The 25,949-nt window shown below is 37.4% G+C and overlaps 1 protein-coding gene and 1 pseudogene across 1 annotated transcript; one reads left to right on the top strand and one right to left on the bottom strand.

Annotated features, from left to right (window-relative positions):
* The first annotated feature begins 1,352 nt into the window (after positions 1 to 1,352).
* Mgp (matrix Gla protein) lies at positions 1,353 to 4,877 on the top strand. Its single transcript, XM_046436302.2, has 4 exons — positions 1,353 to 1,507; positions 2,887 to 2,919; positions 4,006 to 4,081; positions 4,511 to 4,877. The coding sequence occupies exons 1-4, from the start codon at positions 1,447 to 1,449 to the stop codon at positions 4,650 to 4,652; spliced, it is 312 nt and encodes a 103-aa protein (XP_046292258.1). The 5' UTR covers positions 1,353 to 1,446; the 3' UTR covers positions 4,653 to 4,877.
* Positions 4,878 to 9,543: 4,666 nt separating this feature from the next.
* Positions 9,544 to 10,424, bottom strand: LOC124087464 (large ribosomal subunit protein uL18-like; annotated as a pseudogene).
* Between the last annotated feature and the right edge of the window lie 15,525 nt (positions 10,425 to 25,949).

The raw sequence follows: 25,949 nt of genomic DNA, 5'->3' as shown, positions 1-25,949 counted from the left end.
GTCAGGGATAGACATACCTTGTCTTCCTTTGAGATCATCTTGAAGATTTTATCACAAAGAATTTGTTTTAATGTGAAAAAAAAATTGGGAGGAAAACCTGAATTTTATTAGTCCCTCAGAACTCACTAATCTTCCAGATTACAATTAAGCTATTTTGCTTTAACAGGGAACCCTTTAATATTTTTAAAAGCTCTTCACAAGGTGGGAGACTCTGTCCAGTGGTCCATCACTGCTCCTTGAAATAAATCTGTTCTGATTTATTTCAAGGCAGCTCAGTCCTTTTGCCGTTCCACTTAAGAGTTGGAGATTCCCCAGCTGCTCTGAGACTCAGGTCTGTTTGTCTGCAAAGAAAACTCCTGGGTTACCAAGGGACAGAGGTACATCAGGTAGAAAAGAAGGAAAGAGAAAGAAAAATCTACAAGATACCCACAGGCACCAAGTGGAAATCCTCCTTAAGAAAAGTCATAGCACCCCAGGACCCTCAGTGTATGGTAAAAGTGAAGACTTGTGTGTGAAGATACACTATAGCCAAAGAGCAAAGCCTATAGTGTGGAGCTACTACTTACTAAGGGGTGTGTCTTGTTTGTAGCCCCCACACAGCATCTAACCAAGTACTTTGCACCTTCTCTGCCACTCACTAAAAGCCTCTTGAATTAATTAGCAATACATTGTTTTCAGAAAATGAGAACCCTCTTCTCCTTGTTGCACTTTCTCCATCAAGGATATCAGCCTAAGAGAACATTACCTCACAGGTTTGGACTAGCACCACAAAACTGGATAAGTTACAAGGGAGCTAATTTAACAAACAGAACTGATGAGATCTCTGGGATCTCTGGCCAGCCAGCTGAGCCCTTGGAAAAATGCAAAAGGTGCATGGGGTCTAGGATTAGTAATTCAGCCCTACTGTGAAGATGTCTAAGTTGTAGCCAGTTAGGAAGTGAGGTTCTTTTCCCCCCAGGGACCTGTCCTACTCCTCCATCTAGGGAACAAACAGAACACTGTGGCTCTGTCTGTGAATCAAGCCCCAAAGGCCAGCAGTCAGGGCCAGGAGGGTAGATCAGAGAAGAAATTAGAAAAGCAAACATTTGTTTGTGGCAACTCCCCTCTTTGTGGATCTCTGCCCAGGCCTGGCCCCAAACATAGGGTGTCCACAACTTCTTCACCAGGGCAGCATCCTGCTGTAGCACAGCCAGGACCAGGAGTGAGGGAAAACTGCCCACTCTGAGTAGATAATATCTGGAAGGAATGAATATTTGGGAAAAGTCCCAGTGTTAGTTTAGTGCCAACCCGCCTCCACCTTTTCCAGCCCCCTCCCACTTGTTCCTCCCCTTTCAGCTGCTCCAATTCTTATAAAAACCCCTCAGGCTTTCCCTAACAGCCTGTAGGAGCCTCTGCCTACTGCTGCTGTGCAAGACAGAGACCCACCCACAGCACGCCCAAGAGACCATGAAGAGCCTGCTGCTTCTCACCATTGTGGCTGCCTTAGCGGTGGCAACTTTGTGTTATGGTGAGAAACCCTCCCTGCTGTCTCTCTTTTTCCTTTCCTGCCTCTGACTTCTGTTTACTTCCACTTTTCCTCTCCTTTTCTCTCTGAGTCTCAGGGGATACCAATCAGTTCCAACAAGTCTATTTTATATTGTAAAATATCTAGGCACTTATAAGAACTTAACAGTTAAATCCTTTCAGTGGTACACCTAGAAACTTAGATATTTTAGGAAGAAGATATCAAATTCCCAGCCCCTGCGCTCTCATTTTTAAGGCTATGGATTTAGACTTTGGGATTGATGGCTTAAAGATATTGGTTGAATTTTTTACTTTTAGGAAAACCAGTTTGCACAGGAAATACTAAGTACAGCCCTTTCTGGGGACAGGACAATGTCATGAACTTGCTACATTTGTTCAGTGAATTAATTTTAAAGCAGTTTTACATTTAAAGAATTCCAGGGGGGAAAAAATCTATTTTGTAACTTCTCTTGTCAAAAAATGAATATTTTTTTTTCTGGTTTCTATGTTGTTAAATATAACTGTGTTTATGCAAAAAGTATAGAAGGAAATTTCAAGTGAAACTGTTTACATAATTCTGCTTCAATTACCTGGATCTTTTAGCAGGTTTAAGCCTAAATTGCATTAACAACGCTAAGTATTCTGCTCCTTACCCTTGAAATTATTCACAAATTTTCTGCATAAGGAGATTTATTTTGTCATGCCCTTTTTAAGTTTTCAAGAAAACTAATTTGCACATATATAGAGATGTATATATTTATGCCTTTTATTGTCAGATTTACCTGCTGTGCTCAGGAGAGCAGTAGAAAGAAGAATCTTCTGCTTTGACATCCTCTGCATTGGCATTGTGCCCCGTACAAGTTTTCTCTGGATCCAGTGGTTTCTGCAGCTGCCAATTTAACACACATTCCTATGAGGCTTACAGAACCTCTTAGAAACTTGTCCTGGTAAAGCCCAGCAGAGCAAGAGCTCTGGAGCTCTCCTGCCTGGAGAGGCCTGGCTGTTTTCTATATTCCCTGTAACTTCCTTGACCCAATTCTCAAACAGGCTCTGAATAAATCAGAAGAGAAAGCACTCTGGAGACTTCTGTTCAGCACCTAACATGTCTTATTTTACTTAAGACCTCATAGAACTTGGGAAATCTTAGCCAAGACAGGCTACTACCTCTTTTGACATCAGATAAACAAGGATAGAGATGTCCACAGCAAGGACAGAGCTAGGGAAACAGCTCATAAGTCCTAGATTCCTGAAATTTGTATTAACCACATGGCTAAATATATTCTTCATATTTTTTGATTCTTTCCTCTCCATCTATCCTTAATTTAGACCATTGCAGTGTCTGAAAACTAATTATATAATGAAATCTTTTTTTTTAAATTCCAGAATCCCATGAAAGCATGGAATCCTATGAAATTAGTAAGTGAATACTTGACTTCCCAATTTTAAATTTCCTGCATTAAAGAATTTTCTCCCTGTTTTTAAATAAACGAACTGGTAAGACATAACAAGGAGGACAAAGAGGGCCTCCTTTGGAAAACTAAGGAAAATATAAAAATCCAATGACTGTAAAAACCACCAAATGAGCAATATTTAAAGCTTGGAATAGTATAATATGACATTTAAACTGCATTCAACATGCTTAGGAGCCATACGATCTCATTTGGAAATTTTAAGTTGGCACCACATCCACCACACAAATGGAAAACTAGGACAAATGACAAATGGTAAAGTACAGAGTGGAAGGCCAAGTCCGCTGACAGACTATGGTGTCAGCTTTAAGCTGAATGCTGTTGAATATCTGGACTTACAAAGACTGAGTGTGGTATTTGTTCATTATTTTTAGTGTTTAAACTGCTCAGTAATGGTAATCTAAGTTATGTTTTCTAAGTCCTGAGGACAGAGAAAATTTGTCCTCAAATAAATTAAAAACACAGAGAGTAGGATTTACCAAAAGCAAGAAAGGCAAAGTCATTGCCAAAGACGAACCAAAGAAAAATTCTGTGGCCTGTGTGACAAGTCTCTAAGACACTTAAATGAGTTATTTATTTGGCTCAGGCAGTTTATGGAATAGGCTTTATCCTCTGCTTTGATTTTGGCCTATCTCTGATGACATAAAGTTCAATGAATTTATGAGAAATAAGAAGTTTATTGGGAGCATGGGAGGAATAGATGAACTCTAGATAGGGCAGAGGGGTGGGAGGGGAAGGGAGGGGACATGCGGTTATTAATGATGGTGGAATGTGAAGATCATTATTATCCAAAGTACAGTTATGAAGACATGAATTGGTGTGAATATACTGTGTATACAACCAGAGATATGAAAAATTGTGCTCTATATATGTAATAAGAATTATAATGCATTCTGCTGTCATATATAAAGAAGAAAATACATATTAAAAAAGAAATGTATTTCCTTTCAAATAAATTTGTATGGGATATTCATAAAAATATTTTCAGCTACTGTTTTCCTAAAGTTGTATTCATTTATTTTTCTGTTTTCAGATCCCTTCATTAACAGAAGGAACGCTAACACCTTTATGTCCCCACAGCAGAGATGGAGAGCTAAAGCCCAAGAAAGGTGGGTAACAGAACTTGTTGAGGGTCTCTACAAGTATGTTGTATATTTTACAGCGTAGCATCACCTGTCTGATTAGAGTGAGAAAAAGGGTTTTATCACAGAGTTCATCATAGATATTTAATTATGTCTTAAAATTCTTTGATTTCAAGCCAGTCTACAGAAAACAACTGAATAGCTAGAAGACTCTTATGAAAGATGAAGAGAGAGAAGGAGGAGGGAAAGGACAGAGAGAATAGTTCTGTTTTCATTTAAAATATGTAAATAAATAAAACTGTTCTGCCTTCCCTCCCTATTCTGCAAATGTCTCTTCACATTGGGGGAAATGGCTCTCTCCAATATTCCCCGTACTCTCTTTTTTTCACTTTTCCTCTTTCTTATTTCCTGGCTTTCTTTGTGCCTCTCAATTTGGGCCTCTTTCTGCTTTTCCAGGGTCCGAGAGCGCAGCAAGCCTGCCTATGAGATCAATCGGGAAGCCTGTGATGACTTCAGACTGTGCGAACGCTATGCCACGATGTACGGATACAATGCTGCCTACAATCGCTACTTTAGACAGCGTCGAGGGACCAAATGAGATGGGGAAAAAATGTCTCTTTTGTTCTGGAGTCTGAAGCCTGGTTTTATATCCCCCTGCAGTAGCATTACTGAAATACAAAGACACATACACGATGCTCATTTTCTATATAATCTCTTGTCTGGCTGCACCCCTCCTTCCTGTCCCCGGAGTTGTCAGTCGTGAAAGTGCAGTGCGTTAAGATGTGTAGTTTTACATAATAAACTTCTGATTTGATAAGTTTCATTTTGTGAATCTGATTTCTTCTGGGAAAATGCTGAGATAGTTGAACCATGGTCCACCTAACCCAGAATAGGAGATTCTGTTAATCTTGCCTCTAGTGTTGGTTAGAAGCACAATTATATAGAAAATAAATAAATAAATAAAACCTAGAAGGCACTGACCCAACCACAATTTACTAGACCCTCTTTACATTGGGATTAGTGAACGACTGTTTCCTATTTTGTGTTTTACAGGATTTTCTAACTGTTCATGTGACAATTATAGGGTTCACTCCATTTGTTGTTTATCTTTTATACATCAAGGTAAAAAAAAAAGAGTGCCTTCTGTATCAGTAAACTAGAAAGATGTAAAATGAAGAAAAATGATAAAATGGAAAACAAATGGCAAGATGATAGATTTAAACTTACTTTATCAATAATCATATCATATTTACATAGCTTAAATACCCCCATTTTTTTGCTTTGATATATGCTGTACATTTTATAATACATTTTTATAATCTTGCTTTAAACAGCCAATTATTTTTAAAACATTTAGATAAACAGAAAAATATCACATACATGTATCTGTGTAGTTTCTACTTCTAGTACACATTCAGATTTCTATCTGGGGCCATTTCCCTTCTGTCTGAAGAACTTCCTTTAACATATCTTGTGATGCAGTTCTGCTGAATTCTTTTGTTGTTGTTGTTGTGGTGGTGGTTAGTTTGCCTTCATTTTTGAAAAATATTTTTCACTGTATATCAAATTCAAAGTTGCCAGCTTTTTCTTTCAGTTCTTTAAAATGTTATTCCACTGTTTTCTACTTTGCATTGTTTCTGATGTAAAATGTATTGTCATTCATACCTTCGTTCCTCAATACTACCATGTTTTTTATCTCTGGCTGCTTTAAGATTTTTGTATTATTATTGGCTTTAATAAAATTGATCATGAGGCACTTTGGTGTGGTTTTACTTCTTTTTCTTGTTCTTGAGGCTTATTAGATTGTACTAAATTTAGAAACTTTTTAGCAATTATTTCTTCAAATGTTTCCTCTTTTTCTCCTTTGGAGGCTTCAGTGACTTGTATATTTGGCCATTTGAAGTAATCCCATAACTCCCTGATGCTATTTTTATTTTGTGATATTTTATTCTCTATTTCATTTTTGACACTTTCTATTAACATACTATGAGGTTCTTTAAACTTCTCTTTGGCAATATCTAATTTACTATTCTCCTCTAAGGTCTATTAATCTCAGACACTATTTTTCATCACTATAAGACTGACTTGAATATTTTTATATCTTCCATATTTCTACTTGTCTTTTTAAATATCTTTGATATAGTTATAATAACTATTTTAATGTCCTCATATGCTAATTCTAATATCTGTGTCAGTTCTGGACTGATTCTGATTGATTGTTCTACTTTCATGGATCACAATTTTCTACTTGTCTGAATTATTGGTCATCTTTTACTTGATGTTAGACATTGGTAAGTTTACATTTTTGTGTGCTGGATGTGCTTGTGTTCTTAAATTTTGCTCCAGGATTCGGTCAAATTGCTTAGGAAAAGCTTGATTCTTTTAAGTCTTGCTTTTAAATGAGACCAGATCAGTATTTAATATAGAGATAATTATTTCCCCACACTGAGGTAACACCCTCTCAGTATAGCACCCATGATTGGATGGTAGGAACAGGCAATAATCCTAGACCTAAATTCATGCCAGCCCAACTTTCCCACTATTTAATAAAAGATGACACCAGGCCAGAACTTACTTTTGAATTTCTTATCTCACATAGGCTCATCCTTCATTGCTTGATGTCAGGGTCTTGAAAACTATTTTTCCATGTGTACTTTCTGTTTTATCAGTTGTTTCTGGGGGAGGGTAAATTTCATCCCTGAGATCCTACCTTGGCTAAAAAGCCTATTAATTCAGGCAGGACTATTTTAAATGGTTATCCCAGTTACAGAGTTTCCCCATTAAAAAAATGGATGAAACATTTATTACAATTACATCATAGTTCAAATGCCCACTCTACTCGGCCTACTTCTCAAACTCTCTTCTTATGTTGTTCCCCAATAAACCACCTGCACACAAATCTCTTAGAGTCTGTTTCTCAGGGAACCAAATCTATGATGGTCATTCAAGTAGTAAGCAGTGAGACCAAGGTTTTCTACCTCCACATCTCTTATTTTTATCATCACACAGTGCTAGAGTTACAGTTTTTGAGTTGGAACATAGTTCAGAAATAGTCTAATTCAGCCTCCCCATTTTACAATTGAGGACTCAGAGGCAAACTGACCCTTCAAGGAGCATGTAATACTCTTAAGAAATTTGTTTGTATGGGCCTAATAAAATCTAATTCCTTAGATTTTTAATCCAACTTTTTAAAGGGATATGTACAAAGATCCCATATATTTTTACCAATCTCCCAGTGGCACACTTTCCAATCTTATGAAGCTTTACTTAATGCAGTTCCCACCTCAGTCAAAATTTTTCTGTCTATCTTGTCAGTACTGTGATTTTATTTTCTATATCCTGGTTTTTCAGAATGAAAACACATGAAATGATAAGTCATAAATCTTTTTTTTTCTAATCCTTTCACCATCTTGGTAAGGCTTTTCCTGGAGTACTTCACCCTGAAAAACCATAGAGTGTTTAAACACAGTACTATATTACTATCCATAAAAGCAATTTAGCTTCTTAGGAAAGAATTTGAGAATAAAGCTTTTGGAGGTAGTTTTTACCCAAGATTTACTACTTAGAACTGTGTCAATTAGGACATGCTAATAAATTTCACTGGGCCTTAGTTTTCTTTTTTTTTTAATTTGTTTTACTTTATTATACATGTCAGCAGAATGCATTTCAATTCATTGTACACAACTGAAGCACAACATTTCAATTCTCTGGTTGTACACAATATAGAGTTATACCATTTGTGCAATCATACATGTACCTAGGGTAATGATGCCAGTCTCATTCCACCATCTTTCCTGCCCTCTCCCTTCCCCACCCTCCCCTTTGCCCAATCCAAAGTTCCTCCATTCTTCCAATGCCCCCCCTCCTTCATTATGGATCAGCATCCACTAATAAGAGAAAACATTCAGCTTTTAGTTTTGGGGGATTAGCTTACTTCGCTTAACGTGATATTCTGCAACTCCATCCATTTATCTGCAAATGCCATAATTTTATTCTCTTTTAATGCTGAGTAATATTCCATTGTGTATATATACCACAGTTTCTTTGTCCATTCATCTATTGAAGGGCATCTAGATTGCTTCTATAGTTTAAAGCTATTGTGAATTGAGCTTCTATAGACATTGATGTGGCTGCATCACTATAGTATAACTGATTTTAAGTCCTTTGGGTAAAGACTGAAGAGTGGGATAGCTTGATAAAATAGTGGTTCCATCCCAAGTTTTCTAAAGAATCTCCATACTGCTTTCTAGATTGGTTGTACCAATTTGAGGTGCCACTAGCAATGTATGAGTGTACCTTTTTCTCCATATCCTCACCAACACTTATTATTGCTTGTATTCTTGATAACTGCCATTCTGACTGGAGTAAGATTAAATCTTAGAGTAGTTTGATTTGAAATTATCTAATTACTAAAGGTGTTGAACACTTTTTCAAATATTTGTTTATCACTTATATATCTTCTTCTGAGAAGTGTCTATTCAGTTCCTTAGCCATTTATTGATTGGGTTTTTTTTTTTTTTGAGTTAAATTTTTTGAGTTCTTTATATAACCTAGAGATTAGTGCTCTATCTGATGTGCATGTGGTAAAGATATTCTTCCACTATTCAGGCTCTTTTTTTCACATCACTGATTATTTCTTCTGCTTAGAAGAAGCTTTTTAGTTTGAATCCATCCCATTTATTGATTCTTGATTTTATTTCTTGCACTTTAAGAGTCTTGTTTAGGAAGTCAGGGCCTAATCTGACATGATGAAGATTTGGGCCTACTTTTCCTTCTATTATAGGCCTTAGTTTTCTTATGTTTTTTAATCTACAAAATAAGATTATTCTAGTACCTGATTCATAATTGTTGCCAATATTAAATAAATTAATACATGCAAATGCATGAAACACTGCCTGGCACAGAGTAAGTGCTCAATAAATGTTAGCTATTTCTATTGTCACTTTCTATCATAATGTACCACTATTATATCTCTGGATATTTAGAAATACAAGAAATCTCTCTTTGGGGATTTCTAGTTATACCCTGAGCAATTATCATTGACTATGAAGAGCTGACAGCTAGACTTAGAGCCAACCAGAACCCACAGCATGGGCCAATTTGTACCCACTCTACTCTTCCTCTCTCCACTACTGGGCCATGTCTAACTATGCTGACCAAGTATCTGTTTTCATAAAAGACTGGGCCAGGAAAGTGTATTTTGGTTTAAGAAAATTCATGACTTAGTTTTATACTCAACTGGATTTGGAATTCTTGCAGCCAAAGTAATCCACATGAGAATGAAGCTTAACCTAAATTCTTATTTGGTAGCAGTTGCAGTAGCATTCTTGAGCACCATTTTCATCCTTACCCTTAACTGTTTAATGAATGGAAACTTTAAGTAATCTATTGCTTTATCTGATTTTTTTTCTTTTTTCTTTTTCTTTCTTGCTCAATAAGTTTATTTATTGTCTTTATCTGAAAAATCGTCACAGAAAAACCTGTTTGGTTTAGCTCACAGCAGCCCATTCCTGACCTCTGAGGAAGCTCACCTTCTTTTGGGCCACCTGATCTTTCTTCTACGGAAAGGACATTTGGGGATGTTTCCACCTCTTCTTATTAACTTCTCTTGGGTTTCTTCTCATAGACTGGATTCTCGCATATAGTAGAAGGAGCTTTCTTGTAAATCTCCTTCATTGTGTCTGGAGTAACTTTGTTCTTTATATACTGAGAGAATTGTTTCTTGTAAACATCTTCACCTTCTTCCATTAGATAATGCATATCATCTGCAACATTCTGACCCCTGATGTGGTTCTGATGTACTTCTGCACTGAACTCCTTGTTTTCAGAATCATACCCAGGGAATTGTTTGGTACTGTGAGGGATAGACTAGCCCCTTAGGGCCCCAAAAACTTTATTGCCAGTTGTAGTTCTGGGAAGGCCTGAATCCAAATAGCAGGTGAAGGCACCAGGTTGACCATCATTGCTTTCCACATTGTATTTGTCTCCAGTCACCTCCACGTGACCTTCATAGATCTTGTCCATGCCAAACCTACTGAGAAGCCTGCAGGCCAGCAACAGGCCAATACAATATCCTACAGCATAATCTATTAGGCCAACTTTCACACTATATTTTGGTAGTTCACGTGCATATGCTGTGCAGGCTATCATATCCCCTCCTATATGGTCATAAGTAATCTGACAAATGATATTTCTGTTAATTACAAGAACAGTCATCCTGGTTTTGAGCATGTACTTATTTTTCCCTGGATCACCAAGTGTCTGTAGTATAGTAATAAGTTTTTTCCTCTCCTCTTCTTCTAAATTTCACTTGATATCTCTTTCAGTAGGCCTTATTCTTGACAACTTCAACAAACTCCATTCTGCAGAATAGGGACTCATGTCTGTGGCTCAATATAGACCTGCTGGCCCAGCACAGCTAAAAGGGAGAAAAGCTATTCTGACTTCTTGAGTGCCTTAATTACCAATCATTACTAGCCTTTCCTTCAATTCTTCAATTTTAATACTTCTATTCTAGGTTGCCATAATACAGAACTTGTCATAATACAGAACTCTAATGAAAGCTAGAATATGTGGGTCTGAGAACTAAGGTGTAGAAGCAGAAATTATTCACTTATCATCATTTTAATGCACATGAATAATCTATGTTTTTATATCTCTGCAATTCTAATCTGTTGGTGTATATATACCAGTTCATATAGAAGAAACATATTCACCATGGGAAATAGGACAATTCTCATTTAAGCCCTAGAAGCTTCCCAGTAACTTCAGGCCCGTCACACTAGGAAAACAGCAGATAAATAAAGGGGTAATCTTCCCAACAAGAGTAGTTGAGCATGTTCATCAGAAGAACACTTCTGTAGTACCATATAAGCATGGTAAATGCATTTGGAGCTGAGATAATCAACTGGAGCCTCTCTTGATACTTCTCAGCCCAATCATGAAAATAAATGAACAAGTCTGTCAGCCATGATCTAAAAAGGGCATAGTGACCAGGAACTCACAACAGTCAGAAATGGGACTCTATCTCTTTTACCAAGTTAGGCACCAGTGCCACCAGATGTGCTAAGAGGGAGGGAAGTGCAGAATGGGTAGGTTTCAGAATGAAACAACATATATTGGTAATGGCCCTGCAGTCAGAGGCAGCAGCAGGAGCTATAGTGGTCCCACTGACCTCCACAAGTGTTCTGGCTACCCCCTAGGCATGAAGTAGACCTCCAACTTGAGACTCTACCAAAGGTGAAGTTATACAACCTGGAAAGAGGAAATCATTTTTACACTAACACTGGAAAATACATTTCCATGAAACAACCACAATATCCAGAAAGTGTCTCTAGAATCTCTCCATTAGGAATTTTTTTCCAGAGCTGGGGATGTGGCTCAGTGATAATGTGCTTGCCTGGCATGCATGAGGCCCTAGGTTCAAATCCCCAAGCACACACACACACGCACACACAAAAAAAAGATTCCAGGAGAAGAGACCAACCAGAAACCCGGAGAACCTGTTTCTGGAACATTTTGAATAAAGGTAATCCAGTGTAGACTGTAATGGACATTGTGTCGCACTCCCCAGATCCCTGCTCCAAGGCTAATATGCTCCTTCCCTCAGAGGCCAAAAGCTGGTGGCTCTCCACTGCCTCAGTCCCTTTCCTTAAAGGGTCCTTAGCTAAAGGGAGTCACTTTGCTGCAGTCGCTTTCCTTTCCAGAAGCAGCCCATATCCTAACACTGGTCAACATGGGGGTATAAAGAACCTGATACTAGCATTTTCCAGTCTTGCAGTTGCCTCTTCTTTTCTCTACTCACCTTGATAGCTTCACATTCCAAATTTTGTCAGAATATGTCATGGCTTAATTGTTCAATTTGTGAGTCCATATATTTTGAGTAATAGAAAGCAGAAGTAAGATATGGGAACCTCGCTCTTTTTTTTATTTTTTTAATTATTTATTTATTTGTATGTGGTGCTGAAACTTGAACCCAGTGCCTCTCACATGCTAGGCAAGCGCTCTACCACTGAGCCCCAGCCCCAGCCCCTGGGAACCTCTCTTGATAGGCTTCAAATTCATCCTAGGGCTGGAATTGAACTCAAAATCTCTGATTTGAAGATGGAGTCCCCTACCCCTCCTTAAGTACATTGACATATGCAGTGATTACATTACATGCTAATTTCTTTAAGTAAATGAACTGGTTGACCTGTTGGGGGATTTTTCCACCTCTCGTTTTTCTCAATTCAGTTATTGAAAGCTAACCAGCAAACAAGAAAGCCAGAAACCTGAGTCATCTGGGGTTGTTAAAACATGAGGTTAAGCTTTGAAAAATACTGTTCAAGAACTGTGCTCTTTTCTCATTTAGTTAATGCAGGAGATTTTTATGGTGTTTGCCTAGAAACCCTCTGATTCCTTTACTTTGGGTAGAGCAATACACAAAATTTGTCTCTACTCCTTTTATCTAAGGATAATGACAACTCCTTCTGACCACAAATAAAGTAGGAAAATAATCTGTATACATTTAGATAGATGTTTATAAACAGTCTTCGGGGGGAATTTTCCTCATTACAAGGAGGCTTGGAAAGGTTCCCAAAGGATAATGATTTGGGATTATAAAATTATTTGAAGAAAGTTCTGAGTGCTATGACTTACTCCTACAAGTGAATTAGACCTCAAGCATGAGAGTATACCAAAAAAAGAAATTATAGACCTGAGAAAGAGGAGATAATTTATTCATTATACTAGTAAATACACTTCTACAGAATGGCCACATTATCTAGGAAAACGGAACCAGAACTACACAGTTCAGTAGAAGCACACAGGCAATTTGCATTTATCTCTTTGAAAATATAAAAGAGAATTAGGAATTGGAAGAAAAGATAGAAAAATTTTAGGTCAGTGCTTCCCAAATAAGTATTCTAAGGAACAGTGTTCCAATCAGTGTTCTGCCAGAAGTTGTCCTGCCCTCAAATTCTATTGTCTGACTGTATCTCCTGGTGGAAGGGAGGGGAAGCAGAGAGGGCAAGGGAGTGGGGAGGGGCAGACATAGATCTTGAACACTCTATGTGGTCCGTCAGTAAAGGAATCTGTTTGAGTCTTATTTATATAGGTTTGCCAGATAATTTGGCAATAGAATGTTCTTTTCAAAAGGTATCATCGATCAACATCTTGCAGAACACTATTTAAAACCACTAGCATTCCTAGCAGGTATGTAGCATTTAATAAATATTTAACTTATACCTCCTCTGTGCCATACAATGTGGCCAACATAGCAGATGGTCATTCAGTTTTTTTGTTACAAATTCTATGTTCTGTCTGTAAATAATGTTTTTGTTTTCTTACATTGAATTGATTTAAACATTTTGAACTTAATTCTCTCTCAAAACAGAATGAGTCTATTCTACTGACTCATTTCTATTCTTTTCAATCCTCTACCGTTGCTGTGTTGCTTGGTCACCTTCCTACTCCCATGCCTCCTCTTCTGAATATCATCTGTTTATCAGTATCTATCCTACAGGACCCAATTTAAAGCACAACCCATTGTCTGATCATCTCAGAGTGCACTAGCTGTGATTTTTCATGACCCAAATCTCATTGCGTCCATGGAGAGTCTAAGCTTGCATTTGGTTCTCTTGTGATTGTTCTCACTAGTGGTCTGTGAAAGCCTCCAGGCACTTTTAACATAAACTGCTAATAAGTCATATCTTCCTCCATTCTGACCCTGGAGCCACATTTCATAATATAAATACAAAGTATATTTTATCCGTTTCTAAATGTCAGCTTGTTGAATTCAATAGTCAAGATAATTTTATCGTTCATTTTATTAGCTGTCAGGGATATAAATCATTCCAAGTTTAATGAGAATGACTTCAGCTCTGCCTTTGAGTAAAATATGCTGACCAACATATATACAGATGTATGTATCAACAGATATATCAGGAAGACAGAGCCAAAAGAGGCAGAGTGAGGGAAGGCCTTGGAAGGCAAGGCCAAGGAAGAATTTTAATGCTTGACATCATTACCTTAGATTAGGTAGAGGGAAGTGATGGGAGGGGAGGGGAGGAAATGTGGGGATAGGAAAGATAGTAGAATAAAACAGACATTATTACTGTATGTATATATGTGAATACATGACCAATATGATTCTGCAACATGTATACTCAGAAAAATGAGAAATTATATCCCATCTATGTATGATATATCAAAGTGCATAAATGCATTCTACTGTCATGTATAACATGTTAATTAAAACAAATTTAAAAATAAAAAATAAAAAAAATCCACTTCAAAGTTAACTGTATTCACTACTGTTGAGCATGCATCTTTATTAGTCTGTCATTCAGAGATCCCAATGCAGAATTAGGAAGCCAATAAACTCATTGCTTGTGCATTCTGAGGTCAGTCACTTGGCTTTACTCACTCTGTTCCCTTATCATTCAAATGCCTGAGTTACCAGGTGCTACAGAATTAGCTAATACATAATCCAGTACACCCAGCTAACTGAACCATGAGGACAGAAGGCAGAGGAAAGTTCATTAAAAGTTTATGATGAATCAGATATAGTCTCCTTTATGAAATGCTATTTGTAGAGCACACCATAGGCCAGGCCACACCCAGAGCTTTGAGTCCCTGTTAGGCAGATATTCACAGTGCTTTGGTAGAAAAAAAAAAAAAAAACAAGACCAAATCAATCTGATACAGAGCGATGGCAGCAAAAGAAATCTTGTCTAAAGAATCCACAGCTTTACTTCTAGTTTCTCTGGGTCTCTTTACTCCCTGCCCAATATTGTCCCAAACAAGTTACTGAAGTCTTCTTCCCAATGAGATGTTTTAATTTTTTAACTAAAAGTTGGAGAGGCCCATGTGGACAAAGAGATATTAGTCTTAAATAGTAACCATAAAGGCAGCAAAGCAAGCTTCTGAACAAGATATTCTGGGGCTCGGCTCCCCAAAACCCCTTTCAAATCCCATTATAAAGTAGGACCTGGGTTACCAATGTGGAAAAAAGCCTCTTCTTTGCCAGTTGACCAGTCTTCCAGGCTTCCCAAGGTGGGAACGAGTGGAGGGAAAAACAGACCCAGGCCAACCTGTTCTCTGAGGGATCTCTAGATGAGGAGAAGCTTGAAGTTGATCTGAACCCCTCAGAAGTACTCATTTCTGAGGCCCTTGCCATTATACAATATCAATAAGAAGTCAAAATTGGTTTTAGGGAAAATTTTGGTAGACCCAGCCTCTAGAATGTCAGCTGCAGATGTGGAATAGAAATTGTGTGTGTGTGTGTGTGTGTGTGTGTATGTGATGATAAAAGAGGAGACCCAATCTCAGTGCAGTATGACCCTCCTATGACCCAGTTCGAGATCTCTCCACCCAATCTGCCCTTACTCCTGCCCTAGCAGCCCTAAATGTATGGTATTAATTTTCCATTTTTACAAATGTATCTATTGAAATTGCTGTCACATACATTATTTCCTCTCATTCTAACAACATCTATAGGGAATAAGAAAAACAAGTATTATTATGCATCGTCAAAAGGTGTGGAAACAGAAAGTCAGGTAAGTCATGGCAAGATGAAAGCAAACCAGCTCTGAAACTAACTGAACACTCCCTTGCCCACTAGTGGGGGAAGCTTAGAGGGTTATTTTACAAAGGGAAGACTGAAAATGGACAGAGTACACACAGAGTAACCAGACTCTCAACAGAGTAGGAAAGAGAAGACACTCTAATGCTAGAAAAGTTGTTGGGAGTGGAAACCCTCTGCAACCATCTTTCACTTCCTTGGGAATCACAGAGTTGAAATTAGTGTGAAGAACATTTTCCAGTGATGGGGTATCAGTGTCTTGTCTAGAACAAACTATATCCTTTGGATAATATCAAAAAATTTTGCAAAAGGGAAAAATAAACCTGTTCTTCAAAAATATTTACAGTATTTTTTTCCTCTTTGCACTCGGTGACCTGGAATATGAAAAGACAGCCCTGAGCCAAACCAAAATATGTCCATGGTTTTCCACAAGCTGAACTGAGTTTGTAAATGCTGCAGTTAGAGAGCTTCAAAGTCATAACTCAGGGCTGTGCCTGCCTAGTGTACACACACTTATAATTTTGAACAATGGCTTGATTTATTTCCTTCATGTTAAAAGCAAACAGATATTACTTGTAGAGGCTAAGAGCTTGACAGGATAAACTAAGGTCTTTTAGATATTCAAGCACTAGATTTGGCCCCGTATATTCAACAAAATTGTTCCAGTATCCATATTCATAAGCCTCTAGGTTCCCAAAATCTTTTATGACACCCCACCCCACAGTGTTATCTATCAAAGAAGCTTTCCCAGTTCTGCTAATGCTAGTACCCATAAATCTGGCCTTTCAAAGAGAACTGGACAATGCCTTCTTTGTGGCCTCAATTGCAAAATGAACTGCAAAATAAGTTGGGATATGGGTGGATGCAATAAACTGAAGGCTTTTGGATGGTCCCCATTTGGTGGCCACACTCTTTGCTTCATTTCCAAAATTTATCACCGACTGATGTTTTAGGACATGCAGCTCTTTGGGATGGGTGTATTGGAAGGCTTTTATTCCTGAAAGGATATAAAAATGTAAATCATCTTCACTCCCACCTGGACTTCTCTAATCCTCATTGGGACTATATTATTATTTTAGTATCCCTTTTATTATTATTATTTTAATGTCCCTTTCCACATCATCTCCTTTTGCCTCAGTTTCTAGAACCAAAGAAGGGCAAAATTATATGCATAGACCTCTTCATTTGTTTGACCTTTCCTCAGGCTGTAACCTCATGTGACCTATGCTTCCCCTTCAGAAAGCTCAAGTTTTTGTATCTCTTAAGTTGAAATAATTGTTTATATCCTACTCGTTTCATGATTCTACTTTATATTCATGAGATGGGCTCTAAAGATTAGGGCATTGTGTCTAGAGAACAGATACAAGAAGGAAAGGGACTTAAGACTAAGCTTGGTGACCTATGGTTGAAGAACTGAGTACTGCTTGACTGGGTGCAGAGAAATCATGCACCGCGTCTAGATAGGAACATGCCAAGGTCTAACATGTTGAAAGATTTTTAAAAAATGTTTCCTAAGAGTACAACTACCAAAAAAAGAGATTAAAAAAGACAGTAAGAGATATTAGAGATATTATTGACTCAATGAATGTGAAATCTAAACAAGAAGTTCAAATTTGAAAAGGTCTATAGGAGTAAGCATCTCATCACAAGATAGGTTTCAACATGGAACAAGACAAACAAATGGAATTCTTGAATTGTCAAACCAGAAGAATCTTAAAATCTTAAAATCCTATGATTCTTTTCTATGCTCAAAGGGAAGAAATAGATGGAGCCAATGCTTCCATTTATAAAGCCAGCTGTCAGCCCCCTTCCACTCAGAACAGGGAAAGAGTCACACAGTATATTAAGTCACAAAAATAAGGTGAAGAAAGTTAAATAATCAGGACAGACAGAATAGCCATGTGAGGGTGGGAAAATAAGGAGGTGATCGTTACTAAGCTCTAATTGTTTCTGAATTTTAGGCCCACACTTTTATTCTTCTTTAGTGTGCATGGATGACATTATTTACTTATTTATAAAATAAAATAAAAGCGGCCCTGAACCCGGGTGCTTAACCACTGAGCCACATCCCAGACTGTTTTATTTTTTTACTTTTGAGATGGGGTCTCAATAAGTTGCTTGGGACCTCACTAAGATGCTAAGGCTGGCCTTGAGCTTGTGATCCTCCTGCCTCAGCCTCCCAAGCCACTGGGAATATAACCACGTGCCATTGTACCCAGTCACATATTCTTTTTAGATAACTGATATAACTCTTTAGTTCTCATTATAACCATAATCCTGGGCTGTAAATTAAATGTGACCAAAAGCTGGAGGCAACTGCTACATTTTGGAATCTTTAGTGTCCTCCAAAGGTCCATATGGTAAGGCTTTCTCCCCAGTGTAGTGATATTGGGAGGTGATGGGCTTTTAGGAGTCAGGGCTTCAGGTTGTAGGGTTCTTGAAAAGCATAGTAGGACTTCAGCCCTTTTTCTTTTTCTTTTCTTTTACTTACCGGGAAGTGAGTAGTTCTTGATCCCCACTATGATGTGCTGCCTCACTACAGGCCCAAATGATCATGGACCAATAGAACCAACTAATCATGCACTGAAACATCCAAAATTGTGAGCCAAAATAAATCTTTTTCTATTTATAAGTTGATTGTCTCTAGTATTTGTTACAGTAATGGAAAGTTACCAATACAATAAACAAATATTTGATAAAGAAAGAAAAATTTTCTATTACTCTCTAAGTATCTCTGTGTTTAAACTAACATAAGCACATTTATGCATTTCATTTTGCTGTGATTTGTGTGATGTAGTAGAAATTAAACTGGACTTAAAGACTCTAGACGTAGATATAAATCTCATGCCTAGTCTTGACAAACTAGTTAACAAACTTGCTAAGTATTACTTAGCAAAATCACTTAGCCTGTCTATACTCAGTTTCCTTACCTGAAAAATAAGGATAATAACATCCATCCTAACTACCATATAAGTTATTATGAGGAGGGGGGAATAGGAAGGGCAGCACAATACAATAGACACTAGTATGGCCCTATGTATAAATGTGGCTGTATAACCAATGTGATCCTGCAATCTGTACACGTGAAAAAATAAGATTAAGATTACGTACCCCATTTGAATCAAATGTATGATATGTCAAGATCATTGTAATGTTTTGAGCAACTAATAAAAAAATTTTTTTAAAAGTTATTATGAGGATTAAATTGAATAATTAGAATATTTTAATTACTAAGTGCACGTTTAGTATGTGAGGGAGGTAAACATGCATAAAGAGTTCCTGAGCTAGGTTAGATATTTTTACAGACACTACTATATACTTCTTGAAATAGAACTTACAAAAATCAATACATGTCAACCATTTGTTAGCAAATCAAAAATCACTTCTTTTTTTATTTTGTTTTAACTTTTAGTACCAATCCTTAAAAATAGCAGCTTCCTATATGTTATATACAGATATGTGAAAATATATTAATCTATGTATCTCTGCATTTTTTATAAAGCCAACACTTTTGAACTAAATCTGATAGATTTCTTTATCAAATAAAAGACCAATTCAAGATAGAATAATAAAATTGCTTGGGTTTCTTCAGTGTCTCTCATTTCCCTTCCCTTGATCTTTCGCTGCTACTTTTTACCTCTAAGATAAATGCCACCCTATATCAGCCCCCTCAATTCAAACGCCTTTAAAAACCTACCTTTGGTAAATAATTGCAATCAGTTTCATGTACTCTGATACATGAAAATCAGTGTAATGCCTTTTCCATAGATAATTGCCTTTTAAGATTCATCTATCAATGTGGACTGAAAGCTGAGTCTCTGTTTAATTTAAGGAAATTGAGGAAGGTTACAGTAAGCAAGTCGAGAAGATCATGCATATAGTTGCTCCCTCCTCTGTCCCTGTTGGCTCTAGAACTTCATAATCTGCACCACTGAGAGAATTATAGTAAGCTGTTCTACTAGGCCAATATATGAACAATGCTGAAGCTGAACTTTTTGGTGTGAGTAGCTGTTTTCCTGGCCATTAGTCACAAAATGTCAATGTTTATGTAACTACAGTCAAAATCCAGAGGCACCAGTTTGACCAAAACTTTCCTCTCTCAATATTACACTACAGTTTTGTACACAACTTACATGAATGTAGAACTGTGTGGTTACAGCACATTGGCTGGAAAATTATGTTTTCCTTGACAGCAATTAGGGTTTTACCCAAAGATGGCCCAGCCTGAAACAACATTTAAAGGCATATTTTTAAAATTAAGGAAAAAAATACTGCTAATGAAGCAAGGAAACCATATACCAGATCCAGAACACCTACACTACATTTCAGCCATCATTCTAACTCTTCTCTACATTTGCAAAATAATTAACACTTTTAAAATTATACATATTAAACATGCATTGAATTCATAAATCCGCTGTTTGCAAAATGTTCAGAGTATCTTATAGGTATTTTTCTCTGTATGAAAAAACAATAGTCCTAAAACATCCATGATTACTTAAAAAAAAAAAAAAGAATTGGCAATAAAAAATATTGAGCAATCGCAGCCTTCAGGAATTATGTAATTTTAAATTGAAAAGAACCCTACCCATTCTGATATTAAATAACTTTTCCCTCTACTCTCCTCCCCAAGTTCTTTGTTAAGCAGTCATCAACTGAAAACAATGTCAAATGAAAAGTGAGGTCCATTTTTCAGGGAGCTGAAGTGTAGATAGATGATTGTTATTAGTTTGAGCAAATAATTATCCTATAGGGCTAAGACATTAAACGTATCAATTTGAGTCTAGTAAACCTCCTTCTAAGCAATAATAATCATAGTTCATAGTAATAAAAACAATAGTAATAATTGCCATTTACTGAACACTGCCTGTGTATTAGACACTGTTCTAAACCCTGTGGACAAACTTTGTCCATCTGTCCTAATAATGACCATCTGGGATGAATAGTAATTATCTCTGTTTTCCAAAGTATGTGAGGTAAAGAAGTATGCTCAAGATCAACAGACTAGAAGAAATACAAACAGAATTGAAGCCCAGATCTGCCTGTCTCTTGCACAGTTGTGTCCTTTGGTCATGCAGGGACTTGAAAGAGGTATTGCCATGGAGAAATAAAGTCTAAAGGGTTGGCCAAAAGATGCTAAAACCGTGTCTGGAATTCATATAGACTGAAGTAGAAAATCATAAAACCTACATATGAGAGTTTGTAAGCTTGGAAAACCCTGTCAAATTCAAAGAAGTAGCAGAGCCATAAAGAAGCAACTAAGCATTACCATTTCAAATGGTCAAGAACTGAACATGGAGAAGATTGCTAAACGAGAAACAGGCCTGTGACAGCTATTCAGGAAAATATATTCAGAGTGCTAAAGGTCATAAACACAAGTCAGGGATGGGGACAAAGCCAAGGCCAAACATTGCTATTCTCCATATCCAGTGACAGGAGTGAAGAGCAAGCCATAGGAAAGGAAGCTGTAAGTGATTTTAGCTCATCAGTAACCCTGGAGCAGTGCTTATATTATTACCAAAAAAAGTGGTGGGGAGAATGAAGGGACCCGAAACATGTACGCTAATTAGCATAATTATCTGACATACAGAAAATATTTGATATAGATTAGTTGCTATTTTAGTATTATTGTTTTAGAGGATCACTTACAGCTTTCGATTATAGTGTAGTCTAGTGCAAATAATCATTGACTGGAAGTCAGAACACCTGGTTTGAGTCTTTTGTTGACTTTGTACTGTGTTACCTGAGCAGAGTTGAGCAAGGAACCTTACCTGTCTGAGCTTCAATCTGTTTATATATAAAAATGATAATATAATATCCATTCACAAATTATTGGGAGGGTTAAGCAAGAATATGTGAGAAAATGATGAGTGCATTTGTCTCTGTAACCAAAATATATGACAAGAACAATTTAGGTGAGGGAAAGTTTATTTTCACTCACAGTTTTAGAGATTTAGTCCACAGCTGGCCAACTCCATCGTCCTGGACCCAACGTGAAGTGGAACAACATGGCAGAAGGACATGGCAGAGAAGGGGAAGGGGCCACAGAGAAGATGAACCCTTCCAGGGGATGCCCCCAGTGACGCACTTCCTCCAGCCAGACCCCACCTGTCTACAATCACCACCCAGTCGGCCACTCAACTAGGATGAACTGATTAGGGTTACAGCTCTCAGAATCCAATCATTTCACTTCCTGCTTTAGCACAGGAGGTTTTGGGGGGACACTTCATACCTAAACAATTACCATAGTATTTGACAGGCCTAGATTCACTCATCCACATGAAAAAATATTCAACAAAAATGTATTGAGAACCCAATTAGATGAAAAGCACTATTATAAGCACAGGTGATAGATGACGGAATAAAAGACATGGTTTCTAGCCTCACAAAGTTTACACTCTTGAGAATAATAATGATGTATTTGTTTGGTGTGCATTGCATATTGAATCAGAATAGTAATATTATTTTCTCAGGACCATAACCCACAAGCCTGAACGTATGAATAGAAACAAGTGGGTGAGGGCTGACTGAAAACGGAAGAAAGGGAATGAGGCAACAAGACAGTCCTTCACTGTTCAGGACAGAAAACAGCACAAGAGTTTTCCTGGTTCTCAGAATCACAAAGCGCACAACTTATCAATAGCTGGTGGATCTGCAAAATTATAATTTCAAACAAGAAAACACTAAAGAATAACAATAACAACAAAATAAACAGAAATCAATGGAAGTAACAACACCAAAACATACTACCCATTTCCTCCAGAGCACATGCACTTGAATAAAGATATAGTTAACTTCTAACACAATGAGCTGCTGAGTGTATGAAGAACGAGGAATCCTTTGAAATCACTGGGGGAGTTCAAACACCTCATCAAAAACGAAATTCTCATGTCTTCTCAGCTTCACAGAACCTAAGTTTTAACAATAAAATGAGGTCAAGTTGTAGAACAAATGTATTAAAATGATGAAGCTCTAATTATTATATTTATGTAAGCAATAGTAATAGCTCCAAGATGCCTAAGTAAAAGCAACAGAAATTGGAAAAAAAATTATAGCAAAGTCTTACAGCCTAAAGAAGTTTCAGGAAGACCTAAGAGAAAATTAAGCAAACAATGTGGCATAAGAAGACAAAGAAGTGAAAACAGTGAGGTACATGTCCCTGTCTAATAGCTCCAATGTCTGGATCAGCTCTGAGGATGGTTCTGTAGGTTGCTTTCTCTCATGATGATGATGGTGATAATGATGGTGATGATGATGATATGTGTGTATGAGAGAGAGAGAAAGAGAGAGAAAACTTCTGATTTACTGCTGGATGCTATTTGTAGAAAAACAGCAAAGACTGAGTGAGTGTGGCTCATGTGCTGAAATGAACACATGTCCTCTGGGGCAATCAGCGCAGGAGTTGAGTCCATCTGGCCGGCAGTTTTAGTTCCTTGGGTTTGGTTTTGTTCTCTTCAGGGCACCACTTCAAACTCCTTCAGCCATGGGCCGCTGTTACCTCGAGCTTGTGTGGGGTCTGAGGTGCTGAGGGCTCTCCACTTTCTGCCCTGCTCTCAGTTCTCAGGAGGTCCTGCAACCTGCACTCCAAAAGCAAGGTCGCCTCTACAGCCTTCTCTTCCCTCTGCAGTAGTCTGGGGTTGCTTGCTGGCTCCTTGCTGTGAGTCCTGTTGAGTGGAGGGCCCTTGTCTCCCTGCCAAACTCTGCCTAATATCTTTGAGGGATTTGCATGGAAATTTCCCACCTCTTCCCCCTTCTGCTTTATATCATTACAGACTCCTAATTCAGACCTATGTCCCTTCCCCACCCCCAGGGCACATGGCTTTTTCTTTAAATTGAAAAGCAGAATCAGAAAACAGGGTGACAGTTTGAACCCGTTTTCATCTCCAAGGAGGAGTCTCTCTGATCTCTTATCCTGTCCTCAATCTTAATGGATACCCAGCAGAACTCATGAGAAAGAGCTTGATGATGACCCAATTCTCCTTGGTCTGGGTTTCCAGCAGATTCTAAAGTATCTCATTAGCCTATAATTGGCCTTTGGAATTTGTTAAAAATTTAACTGTGTACTTTTTACCTGCTTTAATGGCATCTGCCTCTCTATCCTTTACTTCAAAAAGATGAAGTCCTGCCTCAGAGGGTCTATCACTGTATGAAATTCAGTCCACTTTGATATCGTGTCACCTTGTCTCTTTTTATTTTATTTTTTTTTTTACTTTCTATTCTCACGTTTTTTTTTTATTTTTTTTATTGGTTGTTCAAAACATTATAAAGCTCTTGACATATCATATTTCATACATTAGATTCAAGTTGGTTATGAACTCCCAATTTTACCCCAAATACAGATTGCAGAATCACATCGGTTACACATCCACATTTTTACATAATGCCCTATTAGTAACTGTTGTATTCTGCTACCTTTCCTATCCTCTACCATCCCCCCTCCCTCCCCTCCCATCTTCTCTCTCTACCCCATCCACTGTAATTCATATCTCTCCTTGTTTATTTTCCCATTCCCCTCACAACCTCTTATATGTAATTTTGTATAACAATGAGGGTCTCCCTCCATTACCGTCTCTTTTTATAGATTCAATAAAATTTATGATTTTGTAGATTAGTTGACTTTTTCTGATTTTTATGGTGGGAGTTGCAAATTCATAAGGTTTCTATAGACTAAGTGGAATGACTCAGATAGAGCTGGCAAACTCGAATGCCTAAGGAGTTCAAGTTAAAAATATATATACATTATTAAACCAATCTAGGGGGAAAAGGTGTGTATTATGACTCTATGAAGAATGCATGACCTACCTGAAGGCATTCAAACATTTTTAAATAATTTTAAGCATACTAAATTGAAAATAGCTTCTGAATTAATCTGACAAGTTGTGTGATCCATAATAAGATGTCAGCAGATTTTTCTGTGTTCAAACCTGATTGAGCAACTGGTTAATGCATAACTGAAAATAATTTTAAATTGTATCATTTTCCACCTAAAGGATGTTCTTATTGTCATGTCTGGGAATCTCTACTTAATCCTGTACTATTTTTAATATTTTTAAATAAATGTTTCAAATGAAGATATGAAAAGAATAGTATTCCAGTTGTTTTGCATGAAATTAAGCCAAGAGTAATTGTTAATGCACTTCGTATTAGGATTCATGAAGTCTTTGACAAGCTCAAATAAAGGTTTCATATGCCTAAGTGTAAGGTTCTAAAATTCGACTTGATAAATCTAATTCAAATTTATAGGTGCATAGGATTGGAAAGACCTGACTTAATAATAGAAGTTCATCTGGGAATAATTATGATTTCTAACAGGTAAAAATTCAGTGAGTCAAAGACTGACATAATCGTCCAAAAAGAAAATAAAACTGCTTCAACTTAGGTTATATCAGTGAAAGGAGAGAGTCAAAACAAAAGCTTTTGGTCCCATGGGTTGGTCACATGTGCAGTGTCCTGGGCCACATTTCACAAGGGTCACTGACTTGCTGGAATCCACAAAAAGGAAAATGACCATGCTGATAGTCTGGATATAGTCTTATGAGAAGCTGAGTCAGAATGTTGAGTCTGGAAAAAGAAAATTTGGAAGAACAGAACAGCATCCTCAAATATTAGGAAAAAGCAGTGATGGATTATTCTAAATAACAGTGAATGAGTTGTAACTAGATAAAACTGATAAGAGTTTTATTTGATAAGATATTACTTTGAGGGTAATATGGACTGAAATATTTTCCCCTCTGTTCAGTGGGGAAAAAAATGTGGTGAGTAGAGAAATGGGATTTAGGCTTGTACAATTTGTTGCTAGTCAATGCAAGATTTGTAATGTGTCTCAGAGGAAAAAGCAAAAGATCTGTTAGCATAAAACCAGGTAGGATTGTGAATAACATAAAAAGAAGATCAATATAAGTTTATGGGTGAAATCTCATCTCAAACGGATGAGTCTTTGAAAGAAAACTCATCTTTAAACTGGCAGAATGGATTTGACCTCAGATACTCGCAGAACCCAAGAGGAAAACAGCTATAGCATGAACATAAAACTCTCCACTATTCTCTATCCCCATTCCACCCAGGAACAAAAGGGCTTACTTCCCACAAAATGGTGGGAATGAATGGTGACTTTGTCAGACTTCATCTTTATTTATGGTTTGGATATGAAGTGTTTGTCCCTCAAAGTTTGAAGAGTTAAAATCTTGGTCCCCAGGAAAAAAATGTTCAGAGTGGGCTTTCAGGATATGATTGGATCATGAGGACCCTAACCTCATTAATGGATTAATCCATTTGATGGATTAATAATTTGAATGGATTATTGGAAGATGGTGGAAACTATAGGAGGTCGGG

The sequence above is a fragment of the Marmota monax genome, unplaced genomic scaffold (assembly GCF_021218885.2).
Source record: "Marmota monax isolate L192 unplaced genomic scaffold, Marmota_monax_Labrador192_F-V1.1 WCK01_AAM20220418_F8-fsc00012, whole genome shotgun sequence".
NCBI lineage: Eukaryota > Metazoa > Chordata > Mammalia > Rodentia > Sciuridae > Marmota > Marmota monax.
This window is presented reverse-complemented; position numbering and strand designations above follow the sequence as displayed.